At 37.8% G+C, this 24,489-nt stretch overlaps 1 protein-coding gene across 1 annotated transcript in view; it reads right to left on the reverse strand.

Annotated features, from left to right (window-relative positions):
* LOC113228837 (protein kibra) overlaps window positions 1-23,962 on the reverse strand; it is an 85,277-nt gene extending 61,315 nt beyond the window's left edge. The window contains exons 1-2 of the mRNA XM_026462247.1: window positions 23,531-23,962; window positions 12,783-12,892 (exon numbers count right to left, since the gene is read on the reverse strand). Of these exons, the coding sequence (XP_026318032.1) occupies window positions 12,783-12,892; window positions 23,531-23,658 (238 nt within the window). The 5' untranslated portion in view covers window positions 23,659-23,962. The remainder of the gene's footprint in view (window positions 1-12,782; window positions 12,893-23,530) is intronic.
* Between the last annotated feature and the right edge of the window lie 527 nt (window positions 23,963-24,489).

Here is a 24,489-nt window from a genome sequence, read left to right on the forward strand (position 1 = left end):
AGCACTGTACGCTGCAGCGTTCCAGCAGGGAGTGACGATGGGACGAAACAAAATCAGAATGGCGAAGGAATTATTAAAGAAAGATTCAAAATTTGGCCAGGAAGCGGAGAAAAGGCGATAAAAAGGTGGGATGACGATGTAGGGAGGTCACATCGTCACAGGCGTGTCGCTATGTGAAGGGTGTGTAATAAGAGCCTACTTCATTCCCTTCCATCTGCATGACTTTTCAGACAATGGGCGCGGTGGCAGTACTGTACTCGTCATCTTGAGACACAAATTTAACAAGTCCCATGCTCCTATAGTTCCACCAGCACCTTTACCCTTCAAAACCGAAAGTAAGCTCGTACCTGGCAGTACTTTCCCTAGGAACTCTTTCACAATGAGCTCTACTGCTACTAAATCTCTACGTGCTTTCCTCCGCAGTCAAAGCAAGTGATAATTAATTAATCAATTAAACTACATATGAATGAATGAAATATACTTTATGGCACATTAAAAATGACAATGACACAACAGTAGTACAGTAAGTACAATACAATAAGCTAACGTACAATAGGTGGCCTTGATTCGAAAACAGTGGCAATCGAACCGAGGACAAATCGTCCCGTTTTTTCATGAAAGAATGTAAATCTCAATTTTACCAGGTCGATGATAATTTCCTATGTGTACTTCAGTGAAAATTTAATATTGTAAATGACGTTGTAAAAGTAATCGTATTCCTAAACCAGCAAAATCATTTGTCTGATGAGGCTCATGCCTTCCTCTGAGCAGGCCTACTCTACCGGTTTCAATGCAGCTGCCACCTTCCCCAGGTCCATCTTGCAGCAGAGCGTCTTACGCTAGCTTGGGGCCCTCAGTGGCGCACCCTGATTGCCATAGTGCAAGGTGATCTGTCGCTGCCAACTATAGACAGCAAGAGGTGATGGTCTCCTTTTGTGAGAGCGTAGTATTGCACAAGCCAATACTACGGGGGTCGAGTCGGTGGCTGTGATGGCCCATGCTGCTCCCGGTCCGCTCCCCGCCGCCGTTGGAGGGTGCGCACCACCCACCTGTGTTACTGATCAGTTATTAAGAGCTCTCATGCCAAAACAGTTTTGACGTTGGCTCCGCCCAAATTTGTGAAACAAATATATGGCTGAAGTTCGCGACACATGCGACAGGAGATGTTGAATTTTGCGCATTAAAAGTACCTAATTCGTTTTAGCGGAAAACTCTAAAACTAAAGGGATTAAAAAAAATCCGTAGTGACAGTTGTCGATCATGCATAAATATAATTAATTATTCAATTTTTATCCTAATAACCTGTAGCATTTCGAGGATAAATCGAAAAAATGTGAAAATTAGAGGCCATTTCGTGATTTCGACCTATATTGGAATACGCAATCTTAATATGGAATCCGTTTCATAAGTTGTATATTAACTCCCTTCAAAACATACAGAAGAAATTTCTGAAGATGGTTAGCTACTGATATTTCAGGTACCGTACTGATTATGAAAGCTTGCTGTCTGAGTTTGGTATGTTAAGTCTTGAACAGCGTAGGGCACTTCTTGAGACCACATTTGTCTATAAAATCATAAATAATCATATAGATTGTTCTGAGCTGGTATCCAAAATTAAATATAAAGTACCCGTTCGTACACCTAGATATAAAGTCCTTTTCTCACACCCATTTTGTCGTACCAATGTCGGCAAACGCTGCCCAATTTATAGGATGTGTTGCAATTATACTTATTGTTTCCAGGACGTGGATATATTTAGTACCTCTTTGTACAGGTATAAGCGTGAAGTTTATGTCATAATGAATAGTGGCTCCTTTTAATTTCTATGGTATCTATAATTATTATCGTAACTGATTTGATATGTATTGTTATGTATATGTATGTATGAGTATATGTATATATGAATATTATGTAAGTATGTGGCTATATATAACATATAATTTTTATATTTTATTTATTTTATTTTATTTCTCCCTATATGTGTAAACAAAATTTTTCAAATATAATTCCATAAAACTAGGCGAATGTGTCACGCGAGTCATAGTATCTTAATTGTCACACATTTGTGGAACACGTCTTTGGTTCATATTTATTTATTAGTATCTTAATTGTCACACATTTGTGGAACACGTCTTTGGTTCATATTTATTTATTAATCTTGCTTGTTCAATGTTTGTTATTTGTTTAGTATGTAACTGTTTGTGTTTTTCTGATAAATAAATTTAAAACAAAGGCCTCGGACCAGCTCAGAGAGGACGACCGTCCCGCTGTTACGCTCCGAAGACGGCGACCGAGAAGACAAAGACGGCAGTTCGCCCACCTTCTTTCCTGACTTGATGGTTTCCTAATATTATTCCGAGACACATTCTGAAGGCCTGCGCCTGCTCATCCACGTAATATCAACAAACGGATCCTGAGGTGCCTCTTTACAGCGAGCCGAATGTATGCGAATTTCTTAACGTGGTCGCGACTCCAGAACAAGTCTGCTCCAGTCTGCAGACATAACCGGCCCACTGCCGCTTCAGCTTACCCATATTGAAAGCTATGTCAGTTACTTTACTACCAATGCTTTATTTTTATCTCATTAAAAATAACTATAGTACAATTATATTTTGTACATAATCAATATCGTAGCTGTTAATTCGTATATAATTGCTGTTATTTAATGAATAGCCACAATTATTCAAGCTCCAAATTAATCGAATCACACTGTAAATATTATACTGTAGAGATTTTCGCGCTGCATTACATTGGTGTTATTTTAAGTACCCTTGACTTTATCGTTAGGATTTCCATTCTTAAGGTTTTATAGGTAATTTGTATGCTAGACCCATTCTCCTTCGGCTACGCTTTGGTTCAGAACGAACTATTCAATAACGAGCTGTAAGTCTTGTTCAGTATAGTACACTTTTCAACGCAAAAGGTACAAGCGAGCAGCGCAGCGACATCGCGTCGCGTTTTGTTTTACCTTTAGTCAGTTAGTTAGTCTTCGAAAGATATGGAGTATATCACAGTCCACTTCGCAAGTGGCAAGCCCCACTAATGCTTTATGTATGGACAAAATTTTGACCCTTGCTAGGAGCATAGTGAGTGTGAGTCGACCTGAACTGTTTCCTATTAGAGATATTCCATCCAAACCCAGAGACTTGATACGAATTCTACTGACAATCAGAACGTTTACTTTGTACAATCAAAAGGTAATATTATCATTATTTTAGAGTCCAAAAGGTACTTGTCTGTCTACAGTTTTCTTTCATTAGTGAACTAAGTTGTTTTTTATCTTCTACTTTCGTCCAACTACTTTTGAAGTGATAGAAAACTATTGTAGACCGTTAAGTATAGTAACTTCACCCATTTTATATACATTGTTTACATTTAATGAACTGTACCACGCGCCTTTAGAAAAACATATCATCAACGTCTTATAAAAAATATTTAATACTGACGCGGTACTTACTCCATAATAAGCAAACTGCCACGTAACTCGTAATTGCAAATAATAATATAGAGGTACAATCAAACGTAAATACTTTCATCAAATCACAACACGGTATAATTGACAGTTTGGACAAGTCAGCTGATTGCATAACGAAGCTAAGCGCAAGCGCATATACACACGTGCGCAGCCTGTTACGACAATGTACGCGCACATTTTTGCACATGCGTGAAGCAGGCCAGTCCATGTGGATTGTGGTCAAAATGCGACACAGTGACGTTGGCATACGCAATGATTATGCGACATGGATAATAATGAACGATACGTTTCTTATAGGTTTCTAAACTATAATACAATAAGATCGATGTTATGATATTTTAATAAATAGGAAACGAGACAAGGTTTAGAAAATAAAATCTACGCAATAAGACGGAAGTTACATAATTATTATTGACGATGATATCTATGACGTTACCAACAAGAATAAGCCGAGCGCCACACCTGCTGGTAATTCGGCAGCGCATTTTCAATGTTGTTTAGGTATTTCTCCAGTCAAAGAAGGTTATTTTGTCAAAGAACTGATCGCTATAGCAACACAGGATTATCATAGGCACAAATTGGAATTGCGCGGCGAAATTTCGGTGCGTGTATCTCTTACACTTCAGAGGTTTCTTATTGTAAATATTTGGGTTACTAGTCGAAATAATGTAAAAACTTAAAACTAGAAAGTGGAAAGAAGTCAAATTGTAATTCATAAATCAAATATGGGCAGTTTGAATGTAGATATCTTGCATAATGTCTTAAAGAAGTATAAGAAGTATTAAAAATGCTTCATACTAGTTTCTAAGAAATTATTCAACTTCATCAGACAGATCGGCGACAAAAGTAACAACGCAAATTTCCTACGCATTCAGTCTGCAAGCAACAGACTACTTTTATAAAGATAGAGGTATTAGTCATCGAAAAGCAATGCGATACAATTGCGATTAGCTACCAACGATCGTTTTACGCAAGATAAGATAGTATTCAGCTTGATTAAAATGTTTTATAGCACGATTTTAGTTATTTTTACATTCGACAAAGTACTAATATAATTGAACTAATTAATTGGCTTTTTTTGATTCTCCGACCTTTTCCAATTTGTATTTTATAAGACACAAACCTTGATTATGTGCCAAAAAGAATATAAAATATAGAGGATATATTTAATTACCTGTCGTATTTTATTCAAATCGCTTTGAAAAGTGTTCCTCATAAACAGAAGCTCCCAATTTATTGTCTGTCTCTCAATAAACACGATTGATATCATTAGTAACCTTCAATTTTGCACCACAATAGATCAATGTGTCAACGATTCTGACACATAACACGAAAATGATTTCGGTGTTGTTTTTGATAAAGTAGAAAATATTTTAGTAACATTAAATAAAACTGAAAGACTTGAAACAGAAAAATGCAATTAAAACGTCCGCTGTTCCAATGCATTATACAATATTTTTGAAGCTTTATGTACGCAATGTGGCGCCATCATGTCTCCGTACAAGCTTACAGGTTCTTAAAACTTCACACGACTGAATTTATTAACTAAAAAGCGTAAACTACGAAACTCAATTCGCTTAAAAAACCCGACCAATAAATGCTAGTCATGGGATAAAATAATTTCTGCACGTCTCTACCTAAGGTCTCTACAGTCAAAGTGATATTAAAGTAGTTTGTGTTCCGCAAGGACCACTCCTGAGGCCCTAATTGTTCTTATATACTCCATACTCAATGTATTTATGTCTTTATATGGTACATGAGGCCTTAATATTAAAATAATGTTACACATATGCGCCCTGTGTTAGGGATGGGGGATAAGAATAAGAGCAGAGGCAGACCAAGATTTAAATTTGTCATTTGTCATTTATGTCAGTCAATTGTTCACTAACAAATATATGCATAAGAAGAAGTCGGTATGTCTCCGCGAAAATGTCAATGTAATTAACTTACAATAATATATCGATATAATATAACATAATTCAATATTTTTTAATTTATTATTTATTAATTTTATTATTAGAATTTATTATAATATTTTTTTTTTCATTAAAGTATTCACTTAAATTGAACTAACATTCAATATGTAGTATAATAACATATAATGTTATTATACTACATATACAAACAGAGTACTACTTCATAAAAAGTCGCAGTGGCTATGTGGCATGCGCAGGAGCAATCAGCCGGCCTTGCGCGTCCGGAATTTAGAATAATAATTGAAAGAGCTCGCGCACTTTGGATGTCACGCGGGAATCGAGTGACGGTGACCCGGTACAGGCTATGATTGATTCTACTAGACCAATTTGTGCTCAGCAGATGACTGACTGACTCATTTGGCGAATTGTTTCTCAGTTTGCTATTAAGGCGCTAGCTAGACAATAAATTATAGTAAGAGAGAGAAAATATACAAATAACTCCCATATTCAAATAAGGGAATGTGGGTTTAAGTAGGAATAATTTACTTAAGAGTGCTATATATAATAACTTGAAACATTATTTTTATTTAAATTTTAATTAAAACTTAATTGAAGTCAAACTGGTTCAGTTGTGGTTAAATGAATGATTATTACGTACAAGTAGTTATTATACTTCTAGAATAGGATAGAATAGAATAGAAAACATTTGTGCCTTAAGTAGACAACACAGTACACATGCATTTTGCAATAATAACAATAAAAATAGTACTAACTACAAATATATAGAAGAGTACAACATGTGTGTGCTGTGCTGCCAAGGAAACCGTGACCCACTCAGCTTATTGTCGTCTCACTTATGGTGCTACGACGCTGATTTTCAGCGGATCCGGCAACATTCTATGTAAGTAGTTACTGTAGATTCGATAGCAAGCTTTAGGAAAATTATTATACTAGTTTTAGTGTGTAATATTTGTCTGTCATTGCCTCTAATAGTCCATTATTAAACACTGGCCTTTCTAATTAATATTTGCTACGACCTCTTGGGTTAACCATTAAAGTAAAGCTGCAGTCTAAATGAGTCCAAGCAAGATCTATCGCTAAACACTTCCAACAAGACTTTCGTAAAGATATTTTGTGTTATTTCTTGTTTATCAGAAACCTCTTAGCACGGTTTGTCCAGCTGATCGCCGGGTTAACAGTTATAGGTTTTAAGTAAAATAACCCTGAACATACGGGATAGTTCTTTAAGATAGTCCGCCTTGTTAATTTTAAACAGGTACTTCCAAATAAAAAAATCCACAACGAATACATCTAATTATGCTTATAGTTCTCATTGAAGTTGCTGTAATGTGTTTCCTGTCACTGAGATTTACCTGTAATTACTGAGCGAACGCAGTGGCAAATGCCTTTATTAAATTTCTTGGGTTTACCTTTGATGATCGCAAAATACATAAACCACCACGTAAAAGTAATTATAATACGAAAATTATTTACAAACATGAACGGAATGCATAGAATACGTAAGTGAAGAAACTAAAAAAAGAATAAAAAGTATTAACAAAAAATATTAGTTAAAGGTCAGCCATCGTGTTTATGGTGCCTGTAAAGAACGCGAAACGATGGTTTGTTTGAAGAAACAAATACTTATACATGATTTAGATCAGAAGTTCCAATAATTTAAGGGTATTTAGAATTAAAGTCATCGACGATAGCTAACTCTTCTCATTACACTAGCCTGCGACGCAAAATTTATCTCTACGATCATAACGAACTCTTCATATTAATATCATAATGCTTGTATATCTCTTGATACCGAAATTACCAAACACAACTTTTTATTTCATGCAAATATTCACACGAACTAAACAAATAAAATCGTGACTAGTTACCATGTAGGAGAAAAGGTATTCAAAGGATGTCGGCGGCCATCGAAAACTGTCGTAGAGAATATCGGAAACAAACGTGATACGCATACGCACGGCGTAGTAAAACTTGCACGTGACGCCGCTTTCTTTGAAAAACTAACCGGTGATCGAGAAGACCTCACACCGATAGTTATAATCATTGGTTAAATCTACACTTAAAATATTACAAACACTAATAGCCATTGACCATAGATACAAAATATAAACATCACTATAAAAGCTTGCAACTTAAACTTTGGGAACCGGAATATTGAACACAAAAGAGAATTTCAGGATACAATAAGGACTTTCGATAAGTATAGTAACTTTTCAAACTCACCAACATAAAAGACGATGTTGTTAATCTTACGGGTGAAGTAGAAGCAATATAAGAGGTTAATGATTGACGCATCCCTAATGGCTATGGCGATCTTAAAACCATCAGGCAAGTTTAGCACTTAGCACTACGTTTAAGCCCTTTAAAGACTCCTTGACTTGAAGGTAAGTGCATCAGCAAGATAATTACGTAAAAACTGAGAACAACTTGCCTTGTGATCACAAGACTCTGAGTTATATCTTGAGGAGTACTTGCAAATTTGGAATAATATTGAGCTGATGAGGGAAAGATAAATTTTGATGGGAATTTGCACTCAGATGCATCAACACGTAGAGGATTTACACAATTTGAAAATAGATGAAGCTTGGAAGCTTCTCTCTCTTAGAGCTCTCTCCCTAAATATGGTTTAGAAAACTCTCTTATGAGTATCTATATAAATGTAGTGTAGTATCAGTTATATCCCAAGTAATATATTCCTTTTGTTTTTGGGTGGCAATGATATTAAAATTAATAACGCACACACTCACACACACTCAACATAGCCCCGCTCTAGGGAAAACCTGTGTCGCGGGTGCCATGGACACACACATAGACAACCACAAATTACACCCAAACTCACGAGAGAAATAAATGTAGGCCATACAAAAATTTCTCCCGGCCCGGGAATCGAACCTGGGACCTCTGCGTGGCAGTCCGGCATGGTAACCATTTGGCCACGGAGGCAGTTAATTATTGAATAATTAATGATACTAAAGAGGTTCATATTATGCCATTTTATACAAATCCTGCCGTAGATATCCTATCCTTTCTATGATTTTACTGAGAGCAACAAAATTGACATCAATACTAACATAATTATTATATGTATACAAAACAAATTCGATAACAAACAAGTGAAACCTAGTTAGTTCCTACATGAACGGCACCTTAAGAACCATAGTCTCAGGTAATGCGAAAAGTAATCTATAAGACCGATTAAGCATTTAAAACTCATTTAAGAACCGATAGAGCATTCATTGCTAATGCGTAAGATCGTTAATGTAATAAAATAAAACATAAAATAACGAGTATATCTGAAGCCCTCGAGGCGTTTTGTTTTCGCATTAAATCCAAAGCAGCAAAGTTTATAAAAAGGTATTCGATATGTGAGATATTAACTATGGTATTAAAAGGAATTTAAAGGATAACGAGTCAGATTTAGATAGCATGTTGAGATGTTTTCAAGAAATACCTTTTTCTGCGGGCAATGCGAAAAGTGGTGATGGTGGTGGTGGTGGTGGTGGTTTGGTGAAAAGCGAATACTTTCATAACAGTTTTTTTTATTTATATAAAATGGACACACGACCACAAGCAACCTTTACAATAGGTCCTTACTCTGGAAAAACTTTAGCAAGACACAAAATCAGTTGGCAATTCAAAGTAACCAACCACATGACTTATATAAGTATCAAGGAATGTGATTGGTCAATTTGTGTGATTGGTCTTTTTGTTTTAGTAAACGAACTATTGCAAAATGTCATACACCATTTACCGGAATTCAAATTTAATTTTAAAAGCGACGATTTGAGGCGGCCTAATCATTGTACAACTTTGCGTAACCTCCACGTAATATTTTTGACACAACCGAAATTGTTTCCTCACACGAAAACCCCAACTCCAATAAAAATGTGGTTTTATATAATAATATGTGATAATCTTTACTACATGTAAATGTAAGTATTTATAATGGCTCCTTAGCATACCTGCTTAGAATCCTAGCCCACAGGTTTGGTAATCTAGGCATGCAATCTCTATACCTATTTGCTGCGCTAGCTCGTCGTATAGGGTGTTAGCCAAGGGAAAACATCGTTACAAGATTTAAGATAGTATTTTAGGAACAAATAAGAGAAGTTAAAGTATGACACGATACACTTTGAATCCTAAAATTATAATACTGACTTTGATGTCAATATTCTATCATAACACGCTCATAAAGGCGTTATCAAACAAATAGAGTAACTTATTTAAATTCGAAATCCGAGCGATTGGTCCATTTCAATTTTGTACTGTTTTTTTAATTTTCATTAGGGCCATTGTGATTGATTCTCTTGTTATTACCTACCGCATTCTTATAGCGAATGCACTGTATTGATAATGGAGGATACTAATTAATAAGGCTGGGATCTAATCTAGTTACCATATTAGTTATACTAACCCACAACAAATCACCGAGTCCAGTCTCAACTCCTGCTAATGAATGGGCACAACTATTCTTTAGACGCTCGCTAGCACGGCTACATTATCGTTAGTTATCGAGTGGCTTACTAATTAGAGCTAAATGATAGGCCTGCCTTATTAATAACTTATTTGTTACGGCTCGTTCGTCTCTCAAGGCATTATATTTTGTGGAAACAGGTTCATGTTCATGAGGTTCCCGCAGGCGTGAGAAGCCTAGTTAGAAGGATACTTGTCTTCTGAGTAAAGGTGTGTAAGTTCGAATTTTGGTCAATGAGTCTTAGAGTCATGTGTAAATTAGAAAAGTAATTACTATTATACGTTTTATTATAATAAGACTTATCACTGGTTACAGGTTTCGTACTTTCTGTGGGAAAAAAAGAGACCGTGAATGGTAACACCGCTGTAAGTAGGGTGATCGCTGACAGCGAAAGAGGGTACACAGATATGTTTGTAGAAGTTTAGGTAAATGTACTCTCCTTATTCTGATTTGTGTACTTAAGGTACTGTAAAATTAAGTCTCGATTCTCAAAGAATTAGGTAGTGTTAAATTCTATAGCAAGTACCTATCTATACACAAGTAGAATCGATAGAGAAATATTCTCAACCAAGCCCACTTGTTCAAAAACTTGTTGCGATAGGGTTTCCATGCAAATTCCCGGCCGCCGCAGATTTACGCTGCCCGCAGCTCACCAGCGCTGGTATGCGTGCGCGCAACCATGTTGCCAAGTTAAGTTATAGTGTTTTACGAATGGGTGTGTTTTGGTTTGTGGGTTTTAGCTTTGCTGTGAGGACACAATGTAATGTAAGTAATAATTTCTAAGAAACTCATCTCAAAATATAGCCACCCTTTTCACTCTCTATTTGTTTCATAGAGTTTATTTAGGACTCTGTAAATGGTCCTTCGACCTAGATGGAGTGGATGGATATATACTTTTAAAGAATCTAGTTGTAATGTACACTACACACATCGACCTGTCTAGAGAAACGCTATCGCTTGAAAAAGGTTGAATTATGAAAGCAACGTCCATCTGAACCACTAGCCATATATACCAGAACGTTTTATCGAAATTAAAGAACGATTCAAATCATTCTTTTTTCAAATTAAACGTTCTGATATGAGTGGTAAGTGGCTCATATGAACATAGTAATCATAATTCAACCTTTTTTAGCGGCCCTCTAAATATGTCCATGAGTGTACTACTATTACTAGATTTTTTTTTAATATTATCCATCCACTCTATCCGACTCGAAGGACCATTTATACTGTCAGAAAAATAAGCCTATGAAACAATGGATGGAATGAATGGGTGTTCGATTATTTAAGCTCATATATATTTTAAATCAATCGACGGTTAATGAAATTTGGATAACAACTTAATAAGAAAATAACCGAAAACGGTAAAATGCTATCTAACGGCATCTAACCTAAACTACACACATGAATCAATGTTTACGTCTTGTCTTTTGACATTTGCCATACTAAAGAAGTATGTTTGATACCGAAAATTCGTTGCCGGTCTTGGGAGTGAACACCTTAAGGCGTTGTGCTCCCGCCCATCAATCCGGAATATCATCATCATCATATCTGGTGAGTTCAACATAGATTTTATTGAGACTCTAACACGAGCTGTGAGTTTTTAGTCACAGACAATAAAATCCAACATCTAGAAAAATAAGAGTCCCCTGCTAAATTTGAAATAAGTAAACTAACCTAACCCAATTGCATTGACCTAAACCGTTATTTATCCTAATTATACCTAATGGAGTTTGGCATTCCCTTATCACTAATCCAATTAAAAAGCTGAACAAATCCAGCGTGTGAACACAGCTCTAACGGTGCGTATACGCAGCCATTTTCGCACGCCGCCCGGCGTAGGCGCAAACGCATTCCGATGCATTATTTATGACTAACCGCTTTTCCGACATTTTCCAAACCATTTTAACGATCTGTGTGATCATAATAAGGATTAACCGATTTCTTAAAACAGTTTAAAAACAATCACTCAAATTATCTGTTCTCAACAACCCTCAGCAGAGGTCTGTGACTAGCTGTGTCACAATGGGTACAAAGAAAGAAAACAATAACGGAGTAAAGAGAAAATTTTGGAGTGGGTATAAAATACTGGTTCTAAGGATTGGTAAACCAATAGACAACAAACTGATGCCCTAAACAAATAGATTATATTTTTATTACAGAAGTAAAGGTCAACAACACCATAATTTAGGTTTTCCCGTCCGTCATAGGGTTCTACCACCATAAACATACCGAACGCCCTCTATTGCGTATAAGCTTAAAACATTTCAACTTCAAAAGTGTACATTGAATTCATAGTAGAGTCTCTCATTGTAAGTCTATACATGAATCAAGCTGTTCAATAATTCATAGAGAATAACTAAAGCAACGAGACTTCTCATAAGACCCCCGCGTTGAACATTTTTCACTCGCCTCCATGCACTATAGAACATAAATAAGAAGCCTTCTTGACACTGTTTACAGGTAAATAAATGTGAAATACTCATTGACCTTTTCAAATACTATAATATTATTTGCTAAAGTCCAGCTTCGGATTCCATCGTGTTCTACGGAAGTTGACGATTACGTTGTAAACCTATTTCATTCTAAATTTGAATTGACGTAACTGCTATTAAAAGTTTATATATAAGATTAATATAACAGGTACACAGAGACACTACATATTTAAAGATTTTAAAGATATTAAAATAAATAAAATTCGATTACTCGAATCAGAAATTGATTAAAAGTCGATTGCACGATTTCAACATCATGGGATAATTACCCTGGCGTGCATGAAATGAGGCAATTGAACCCAAATATAAAATAAATTGTATTTATACAAGACTTTTATGTATTACAATTTATAATATTTGTGTTAAACATAAAAGAATATACATGTTACATTAGAAATACTCACGATTGACATGGTTGATGTAATAAGGCCCGATCTGTGGATCGTAGGCCTCTTCCCAGCCCAATGGCAACTCATTGCCGATGCAGTCCGCGAACGACTGTGGCTTCGTGAATCTGAAACAATGACATCCATATAAGCAATGCATTTGAGACCTTGGGTTTTTTCATGAGTTCCTGGTACCGTTGGTATTTTTTGTAGGAGTGATTTAAAGGATAATGTTACAGAACCAACAGATATTAGACGTAGTCCTAGTTATTTGGGTAAAGGAATTGATACGGATTTCACATGCCTCATTTAGATTCATAATTTGTCTACGGTGGCGGAAAAAGAACCATTCCAAACGCAGCTAAAAAAAAAATATTTTTAGAAGGCCGTGGTCCGAACCTAGAAGTTCTATTTTGAAATTTTGATCCATTGAAAAAAAAAAGTTTCTGAAATTGTTTCACATTCGATAGGTTCCAACGAAGTTGGAACAATATGCCTAACTTCAAATCCACGACAAAAGTAGTTTCTTAGTTAAACAGCCATGACATACAGGACACCAAAAGTTAAAAGTTTCTTTTTTGCCTTTACTGGTTCTAAACATTTTTTTGTAATGGAATAGAAAAATTCGCGCAGCATTGTTTCTCAACCTTCCTCAAAAAAATTTGGTCAGTTTTAAAAATCATTTCCATAAAAGGTCTTCTTACATCAGCCTTGCTTCCCACGACTGCACAGGGGCGAGCCTATTAAACCCGCTCCTATTACTATCATTAAAACAAAATAAAAATAACCGGGCCCCATTATTATTTCGAATCTTTGGACCGGATAATTTTTACTAGCTATTTAGTTCGGGCCCAAAAGCAGGCCCATTTTCGACTTGATCTTGTATCTTATGTGTAAACATGTAGTTTGAGTTGATCTACAGTCATTATAAATTATAATTCATAACCTCAAGAGGCTGTTGAGGTATTATACCTATTACGAGTTATTCGTTCAACATTGTAATTCTAACGAATCTTTGTAAATTAATCATATGATTTTCTTAATCTAATAATAATCTGGCGTAAACATTTATGTATAATTCATAAACATCTGCATAATAAACTGCTTTTCGTTACACGCACTCAAAAATTAAGTCTTAAGTCTGTGCATTCCCAGGAAATTTCTATTTTGAAGACGTCAAACGTCGTCTACCTTTTTTTCGATAAAATTGTTGAGAATAGAAGACGTCTTTGTATTGCGCCTACACCAAGAAATTTTTTGCATTAAATTTCTGTAAACACAGAAAATTATTCTGCGCTCTACGTCTTTACGGGACGTGGAGCGCAGGTGCAGAGTTTCCAGTTTCAAGTTGCGCCTAACAGATCAGAGTTGTGGCAAGATTATAATTAATGATGGGTCGCAAACGGGCGCTGCGCGGGAGCTGTCGGGGCGTGGTGCGCTGGCGCCAGCGACCTGCTCCACTTGCTATAGGCCCCGATCATGATTCACTTGCAGCCTCATCAACTCTACCACAAAAACTGGCCCCACTCGCATTTCCGTCAGTGACGAAACCGCCGAAACTGCCGCATACGCATCCCACTTAACTGTTCTCGTCTCTTTTAATATGGCGTTTATACGGTAGTCAGTTATTAAATAAGACTCTCCGGCTAATTGGCTACCTTCATGTCCAGTTTGATGGCAATTCGAAACGCAAAATTAATACTTTCGACATTTGCGTGTTAACAATGTCCCATTTTGATGTATGTTTTGCGGTAATATGAAATACATACGCGTACGATAAAGGTCATAATGTTTACCGATTGCCACTAACACATTAAATAATCCTTAAGTTAGTTTATTGGTGCGAATATTCGGGATCAATGATAGGTTCATTAGGAACTCTAAAGAAAATTAGGTAACCCTTCACAGCTACCGAAAGGCATACATTCCAAAACACGATCACTCTTATCGAGGAGAGGGAATAGAGGGCGCGTGCGTGCGCGCATCCAATACACAGCGGAGGAGCGAGATGGGGAGATCCTCACCACGTGCGCGAGAGAGTCGAGTAGAGCGACAATGTTGCTGCGACGTGGTAGAACGGCAAAACCTGTACTGTCAGCGGGACATCAAGACGAGCCGAGTTCTCGGAAACGGTGACCCGTGTCACGGAATCCCTGGCTGCACACACCAAAGCTTTCACGCACACACGCCCACATACCACTGTAATATACGTATCAAACAATATTATGACCGAATTCTTGTTTTTAGTGGATTTTTTGGAATGATCGGACTCTTGGTTGAATTTGTAGTAAACGTCGGAGTAAATTACCATGACAGTACTGTCTGCTGTATACTTCGAGTTTCAAAATATCATCTATGTAAGTAGGTTCCTATTATAAGTAGATAGCTAATACTAATATAGTTAGTACCTAACCTACATTCGTTAGTCATTGCTACATAAAAACATTCACAGAATGTAGAGTTTCTAAGGAAAAAAAAAGCTCCTAAAAATAATCAAATATATATTAATAATGGCATTGCAAAAGGTCGCATAACGCATTCCATAGATAAAATTGGCAAAAAAAAATCATTATCAGTGATAAAAAAAAATATTATGCTCTACTACGTCGTACATTTCCGTAGACTTAGCTATTAAGAGATAATATTTTAGGGTAAATGTTTATGAAAGGATTAATAACACTAGACATTAAACTCTGAAGCATTTTTAACGAACAATAATGCTCTTGCTTCACAACCACAAACATAATATTTTATCCATATTCAAAATATGATTCGCAGATATGTCAACAGAATCAAGATTTCTAATTATCGGATAAGATCTTTTTAACCACCCAAGTACCTAAATTGGGTTTCCAGGACACACGGAAGATGTTGCCCCACGACACGGTCAGAGATCCGTATTGAACCACTACGTCAGGTCAGACCGGACAGCGATGTAACTGATGCGAATAAATCCACGTGTCATGTCGTGCGATATGCCAGTGCACCGGGTCTTAGAACCGTCGGCAGAAGGCCAACGTACTGTCGTCAGCCACAAATAGAAGCGAAGGTTGCTGCCCGCTTTGGGCTATTTGGTTACAACGCATTGCAGTTATGATGACGTATTTGCCCACATATCTTGGGACAATGAATTTCAGATAAATCGGTTATCGTAGATATAAAGATATACACACGGTTTTTAGAAGTAGTAGATATATCAATATAATTAGGCATGTGAAACCGCGAAACATGACTCAAACAAGCACCAGACATGTTATAAATTCAACACAATTTTCTTCAGACTCAAGTGGTTAGCAAATTCGACGCAAATATTGCGTATATTCTAATTCCAGTGACTTACTCATTTCCTGCTCAAATAGTTTTATAAATCGAATGACCAAATCCTGGATTACGACAAACTTGGTGCCCCGTCTGGTGGAAGGCGGTGCCACGCTGTCTCACACATATCGACCGACCGACAGACGGACACGAGCACCTACAAATGTTCTATAAATATCACCAGGGAAATATTTTAATCCGGATGGCCCGTTTAATGCGCATTCCGATGAGCTTCAGAACAATCTTCATTTTTTTATTCGTTCACTTTAGTGAGGACGTTGCCCTACATTTCCAAAACATAATTCGTCAAGCCAATGTGTGTCAGTAGACACAGCTAAGGATAATAATGGTAGGTGAACAACCCGATTCAGATTTTGCTGAGCATTTTGTGTCTCGTGATGTCATTTTGACCATTGTGTATTCAGAGAGGTTGCTTAAACACAACAAAGTCACAGACAGGATGATTACAAAGTTTTCAATGTCCAAAAAAGGAAGCGAGTTAGGGGTCATTGTGATTTCCTCTCGCATTCCAAATCGCTGACACATTGCCACAGCGCAGTTATAAACGAATTAAACACTGCAATGAGTTCGACGAAGCGTGCCGAGCGGCCGGATGATCAAATGCGTGAATATAAAACTTCGTATCCGAACCGAACCATGCATTAAAGCAGCCACATTCATAAACATTCTTTACGTCTTACGTCACGATAAAACCAATCATCGGATGTATCCTCCAAATTGCTGCAGCAATCGTTGGAAAGTGGTAATTATATGATGATATGCGCAAGCTGATAATGCGGCCTGACGTCACATTATTCTGTCATTGTCAAGCGACATTCCAACGGCTAGTGTGAAGTGCGTCGCATTGAGGCTCGTCTCACGTCACCACGCCAAGGTCTTAGGCTCATCTCTGGTAGCACGCAGTGTGTGAGCTTGCCCAACTTGAATAATTGTCTTTTCTATCTTAGAAACCAGAAGCATCCAAACTTATATTGTATATTCAACAGCTATATGTTTATACTGTATGTTTTTATACTTGCTCTTTCATTGTCTATGCAATTTTTCTTTCATCTACACAAGTTAGACACATATAAAACGTGAAAAATTTTACGTATCAAAGTCATTTCAACCTGTACAATCAATGTTACAGTGTAGTAGAAATGACGGACGGATAGTGGGTTGCATAAACAGTGGATATATAGGGTTTCCGCCTGAATCACTTCGCATACCAGCCGCCTTCGTCACAGCAGCGAGTGGCGCGTGCGACACAATATCTTGAGTATCACGACTCCGCTCACAAACGATAGTCGATACCCGCTCTAAATAACGTCAATACGACATGACGAATTGCCAACCATTGCCATAACACCGCCCGATTACAAATTCCAAATTGATATTGTCCTATAGTCACTCCCATTCTATTGCAACGCAGAACTAGCAGGATTGCAGATATCGTTTGAGTAATAACCAGCTACACCGATGAAGGAGATTAAAATCCTGTAATAAATATCTACAGAACTTAGCGTGGAAATACGTCATCATAAATTAAAACAAAGGTTCTCAGTACAACAAAACTTTATACCACAATTTACGGTTCTGTTACGAGTGTCCAGACTTTAGTTTTCAAGATCACATAATAACGATGAACATAAAAGTAAAACCACCTATCAATTTGTTCATTTCTATGAGTTACCGTCTAAAACAAGCATTTAAATATTGAAATTATTAAAATGAAAGAAACAAGAGACTGAAGGTTTGTGTGTGTAATCATTATGCAAATATGCAATCTTAACGTCAAGCAAAATTGTCGAGAAAATAGTTTCTGGAAACATAGAATTTATATAGCCGTGTAAAACATTTGCAGTCGCCGTAAGTGGTTGGATAGCCCTCGAAGTATGAGAGCGAGGTTGCTAATGGTCGTACGGCTGTCCGCTACTTCATGAGTGAACAAATGATACTTTCCCAGCTATAGAAAGTCAAACATTAGGAATGGTAGGTTCCATTCATGAGGCATTGTTATTAGATCGATGTCGCCGTCGGGGGCGGTGGACCGGAAAATGTGGTTAAACATCGCCAAACAGACATGAATGCACCGGCTCAAATGCAACACGAATGAATGGAAGGCGCCCAGCTTCTGCGAATGTTTATTGAGGTACAAAATTCCACAGAGCCATTGTTTCAATGACCATCCATGTGTTCCGGAATTAGCAAAAATTATCCGCTCTGCAGCTTCGTGAACCTGGATCAACATAGAGTCATTCTCTAATTTAATAATGATGTTTATTTATATTCTCGAAAACTATGTTTTACTACAAAAAGCTAATTAAATCAAAACACGTAAAGGAAGTAAGCGCTCTTACGACAACTGATTTTATTCTGAATGAACAATTGAATACAGTGGGCTAAAACACTCCAGGTTTACTGTTAGATAAACTCAGATCTTAAAACATACATTGTAAGTGACCCTTTAAAATTAAAGGTCCATGCCTTGTTTAGTGCAAATAAAACTTTTCAATGAAGAGGACTTCACTTCTAAAAAATAAGATTCACGTGCACTGGGGTTTTTTGAAGAATCTAAAATTTCCACGTAAAAAATCCAAATGATAATATATATGTAACGCACTGTCGAGAGTTGTAAAATAGAGCTTAACTCGACCGGATTCTACGTTATTGCTGTTAAGTTTACAGGTGGTTCGCATACCAGAACGCTTACGATCACTAGCAAACAATATTTTGCACGCCCATAAATGCAAATTGGTATATATTGCAAAGAAACAAGGTACATATTCGCTGTGCTGACTGCGGGTCACCCACGCCCAAACCACGAGTCGTCGACTATTTATTCAAAATCAAGGATTGTGCCCATTCGCTCCGGCGACCTCCATAAATGGACACCGAAATTTCAAACCATTCTCGGCACCAAATCCAATAGAGTAGGTACTAAACAAGGTTTCACACTATGGCGTCGACTATCTCTAGCTAATTTCAAACTAAAAACAGGTATTTCTGCTACCAATGTATCCGCCCTTGAAATTCCAGCTTAGAGTCGAGATTGTAATTTTCAACATCATTTTACAGTGCTTCATTTTCGTGTTATTATTTCGTTTATCGAGTATTCAAACTTATTACTTATGTTTAACTTATTAATAGTATCATTATTATAATTACTTTCCAATGCAAAGCATCCTTAATGAACACGCCAGTAAATAAGTTATTTAATTTTTATTGGACGTTTTTAAGTCGAATAGCGGTAACGTATCGCTTTCGTTCTATCTTAGGACAGATTGGAATCGCGAGTTTTACGGTGAACATTAAATCGTCTCAAATGTTTATAGAGGAAACATTAAATGGGCAACATTCTTTAGCGAGCGCCTGGGCGTCCTCTGTCTGGTAATCAAACAATCTTATGCAAATCATGCAAATAGTTATTCAGTTTTATGACTGCGGCTATCGGCTATTTATCAAGAGACCCTATATGGTAAGACAAACGTAGAAATTCCAGCGTTCCAAAATCCGCTATGTCGACACCGTATTTTGCAAGTTTATCATCACACTTGCTTCACATACGAAATATCGGTGAGCTTGTTAATGTTAATCCTTTTCATAACTTGATGCATGTTGCACGCCATTCAAGCGTGAAGGTCAGTAAATCTTTTTCATTATACACTTTTGGATTTTGAGCATTGTGATCTTCTGCTACGACCTAGTTCTTAAAAAGCTTCATTAACATCCAATATATTCATGGCTCTTCCATATTTGTTTTTAAATATATCATTACTAAGTTATTCAATATGTAAAGAATACAAGCTAATATAATAATAAAAGAGCATACGAAAACAAAACTGCATAACAATGACAAAGTGTTCCCAAGAGGGTAAACAACAGCATTGTGACGGCATAGTAGATAACGCAGGAATGCTAATTTTGATTAGAAACGAGAGCGGTACCATACTTATCGCGTACTTACATAGATAACTTTTAAACATGCGTGATTTTAAACACATTTTTGTGTTAGTTGCACGATAACAATGCCCTATTTTTTCCTGTCTACAAAAATTGATAACTTGTCAATCAGTATTATATATCTTTCTTCCTTGTCGTCGTTCATATTTCCAACAGTTTTCAGAGAAAGGCTTCTCTTCTCTCTTATATTCTTTAAATCATTAACATTATTCAGTTATGTATCACAATTAAAACCAAATTGCAGACCAAATTTAGACTGGTCTGCATGAAAACATTCCGTGTTGTTAGCATAGGAATCAAAATACATCGTCAGTTCGCATTAGCTAGCAGTAGCAGCGTCGAGACGCGCGTCTGCGTATAAAATCGCCAAGGACATCTTTATCTGAAAGGAATGCGTACGGTAAACAATGTTGTACGCTGTTTCGCGTTCGTTCGGCACGCGCCGCGCCCTGATCATTTGCTAACTTTTAGACAGTTGGTTCCAATTTTCTAGACTTTCATACGCACACTGAAGTCTCTGTCCATTCCTAAGTTGGAGGTTATTTCAAACTCCGAACAAAACAGTTTGTTTAATCGTCAAATATGGTTTTACCACCGTGTTGCTGCGAGGTTTATCCAAGATATCTTTCGAATGGGGACACGTTGCGGTACTGATATCAAAAGATCATCGCTAATGTGAAAGGGCAACTTTTAAATGCTACTTTGTAGTTGGCGCCCACTCGATTAAGAGTCAAGAAACGCAGTAAAATGCCCAGCCCCTCGGCGTTACGCTCCATGGAGTGCGTAGTGCGTGGGAAGTCTCGACAACACGCTTTACACATACTTGGGTTACACAATCTTGTGAATACTTCTTTACATCCATTGGAAATATGCAACATTTGTACAACATAACCGAACACAACACCCGTAGGTTAAATATCCAATCAGTACCAAAGAATCCTAAGTATGTACAGAGTAATTACGCCATTGTTTCGTGTTGACCCAAGTGTTAATTTACTAACAATTATTAAACTGGCTATTATTCCAAGCATTCGCCGGTCAGAAATGTAAATTCAAGCATTCCATTTGGGGCATCCTTGTTTTCCACTTCACCTACAGTAAGGGGCTTGACGCAGATTTCACTTATAACGTAGAATTATGCATTAACGAGCAACGGGACGCAACACTCTGGTATGCGAGTCGAACAATATACCAACCGACGCAGTGAAACTGCATTCAACCGCTACAATTAAAGTAATAAACACCGGCAAACTCAGGTATGATGTTCCCACTCGGTTGTTAATCGACACTATCATTGTCTTCCCCGCTTCCTTGCTTAGCAAGACAATGAATAGTTTTTCCTCCGTTTACAATGCGTAGCTGTTGAACGCTTTTACAGTATATTTTGTGTTTTTACTATAAATTTACTGGCGCCTCTGTTCTAGTCCCTATCTGACACTTGTCTTGTGAGATCTGCGAAAACCGCAAAATGTTTATTTGCACGTAACGACTCGTTACACTCATGAGAAACCACTTATTACCGCAAACGTAAAGCCTCTATGTCCGACGACACCATAAAGATCCTTATCTTGTTAAAGTGACCATGTATCGGAATTCAAGGGCGACTGTTTCGTTATTAACTACGATCTTGCTATCTCAAATGTGTGGCATAAAACCAGCTAAGTCGACGACATTCTTGTGGTGGGTAAATAATTGCATTCTGTTGGAAGCACGCGGACTAATAACTGACACGAGGGCACATTTTTCATAGTGGAACATTTAAGTTCCACTCGTATATAAGGTTAATAGCGTCGTATGCGCCGGAGACGTGGCCGGGTTATTTTTAGCATTAATAAATTGGCTTAGTAGCTCGGTTTATTGTGCGCGCGTTTCGCACAAGTAGAATGTCGACAGAGTGACATCCGCGGTGCTCAAAACTTCTAGGTCAATTTTGGATAGTCACTGCTCTTTTACCGCCTACTTAGCATTCGCCTTAAAACACTATGCTGAGTAGTTTTCACACGCTACTCGTTCAAAGCAAACGTTATTTCTATTGAACGCGGGATTTATCTACCTTTTGAACGTGGATTCAGAAGAATGTCTGAAATAGTCTCACGGTCCTTTTAATGTTACATGCTCAGAGATACGCTTTATGCTAAGTGAATATCTGCGTCTTACATACCATATCGTGTAGTGATATCGAGGAATGCCGTTGCCAAAAGGTTCAATAAATATTTCCATTTTATGTTTCCTGTATCAGCGGTCCATTTTATTGTGGTGTCAATGTACTGAGAAATTCTCCTGGGAGTACATTTTTACTTAAATACCTGAACTTGTATTGACTTTGCTATTGTCTTTTGATATTACTTGCATACAGGAGTTAAGTCAAAGAAAATGTATCCAGTTAATATAAACATTTATGGTAATTGCTGTTCATTACAAAACTACTATGTTTGATGTTTAGTATTATCTTCCGTTAATAAGTTAACAGTTTGGTTTTGTATAAATCGAGGTACTAACTTTCAGAGCCATGAGCAAAGTGTAGTTGACATGACACTGTCATGATGATTAATTGCTTACGCTCTGTTAAACATCATCGAGGTGAGGCATTTAGCATTGTAAACTGTAGCTGTGCATTTTCAACTGCAGGTGCGCAATTTTTAAGGTCAACTTTTTAAGACAATGATGCAGGTGTCGTTAAGTATGGTAAATAGATACGACCAGAGACATGATCGGTATTTAATAGGGATGTGTCGAGCACCTGCAGTGAGGCTAGGTGGCATGATGGTGAAGGGGGTGCGGGAAGACGGCGGGCGGGGGTGCGCCGCTTTAGAAAGGCGCGACCATCGCCGCAGGCCCGGGCCGCATTCTACGGCCTGTCATTCACACCGCGCAACTTGCCTATGCATTGCATTCCATCTCCCACCTCGCTCTCCATGCATCGCACCGTACACACACGCGCACCTTACGAAACCGCCGACCGCACCAACATCTCGACACGCCACATTGGTACTTAACACATAAACGCTTCATCGAATTATTTCTGCGCCAGTTCAGGAGCTAACATTGCTATGAACCAGTTCCGTGGCCTCATTAGTAGCATTTCAGTACCACTCACAATCAAATAATCAGTCCCCTTACCAAAACACGACACTGCTCCATACAATACGCATTCCGGAGGATAACAAATGATAACCATAATTTGTGTTTAGCTCATTTGTTGTCACTAAATTGTGGAATGTCGTGTGAAATCGAGATTGTTGCGCATGTTTTCTTCCAGATGGCAGGGCCGTCGCTGAGAGCAATCAGTTTGTTTTTGACGATTTATTCTATTTTAAAATCGTGTTTACCACTTGAAACTACAACAGGATCAAGAATATGGACTGCAATTTTGATATTTTGATTTAGACCACGTCAACTCGGATAGGAAACACTGGAAATTCCATGGCATGTAAAGTTTTGACATGGGGCTCCTACGGGTTAACACTTCTCTTCGAAAAACTTACCTGTCTCGCGGGTCAATCCACGTCGTTTTTCTACTGTTGTGGTCGATGAAATACAGTTTTCCGTCAAAGTCCCTTGCGTAATCCCATCCGTCGGGCAAGGGTATCTCACCGTTTCGTCTCCTTGGCATATTTCACTGATTAAATCCATTCAAACGAATAACGAAGCACACTCGCGAACTAGCTACACGGCCATGTTGAATACCTCATTACGAGGAGTGACGTCACGCGGGATCGGCCAATAGCGGCGAAGGGCCCCCACGATGGAATGCGGCGCGTACGCGAACGCGAACACACAGAGCGGTTCCGCACGTCACTTCGTCGTCGGAAAGTAAGATACATGCGACCGCACCACGCGACCCCGCGTCGCTGACTGAGCAGCGGCCGGCGCACACTCGCCGCCACGTTATCACCGCACATGATAATATTCACTACGGCACCTACTGTCCAAATGCATTCCTCTCGGCCAAATGTTTACATTACATATACACCGCCTGGCATATCCACACGCCACCGTTTGCTGACTGATGCTTTGTACGGTGCGAGTTGCTCACACGCTGCAGAAATGACTGGCGATGTAAGCAAAAAGTAGGTAGGCACCTACCCATTCAATCTATTTACGATTCCACCGTATAAATACCAATAGACGAGAGCGTATAACCCGCATTCCAAAGCGTATGTAGACATACATACAAATTACAGATAGCGACCTAACAACACATGTCCGACAATAATTCTATGCCTATCCGAGTCCAAGTGGAGAATTTATGCACTATGATAACGATCGTAAAGATGACCGAAGCGGTAATGTCGTATTATGTATGAAAGATAAAATAGGACAAGTGAATAAAAGGCTATAAAAGAAGCCATTTTTGGCAATACTGCTTACTACGACATGGTTAGATAAACAGTGGAAGACAGTTAGATGGGTCAGACATAATAATATCATTAGAATAAAGTAA

Source organism: Hyposmocoma kahamanoa, unplaced genomic scaffold (assembly GCF_003589595.1).
Source record: "Hyposmocoma kahamanoa isolate Upper Pololo Valley unplaced genomic scaffold, ASM358959v1 244, whole genome shotgun sequence".
NCBI lineage: Eukaryota > Metazoa > Arthropoda > Insecta > Lepidoptera > Cosmopterigidae > Hyposmocoma > Hyposmocoma kahamanoa.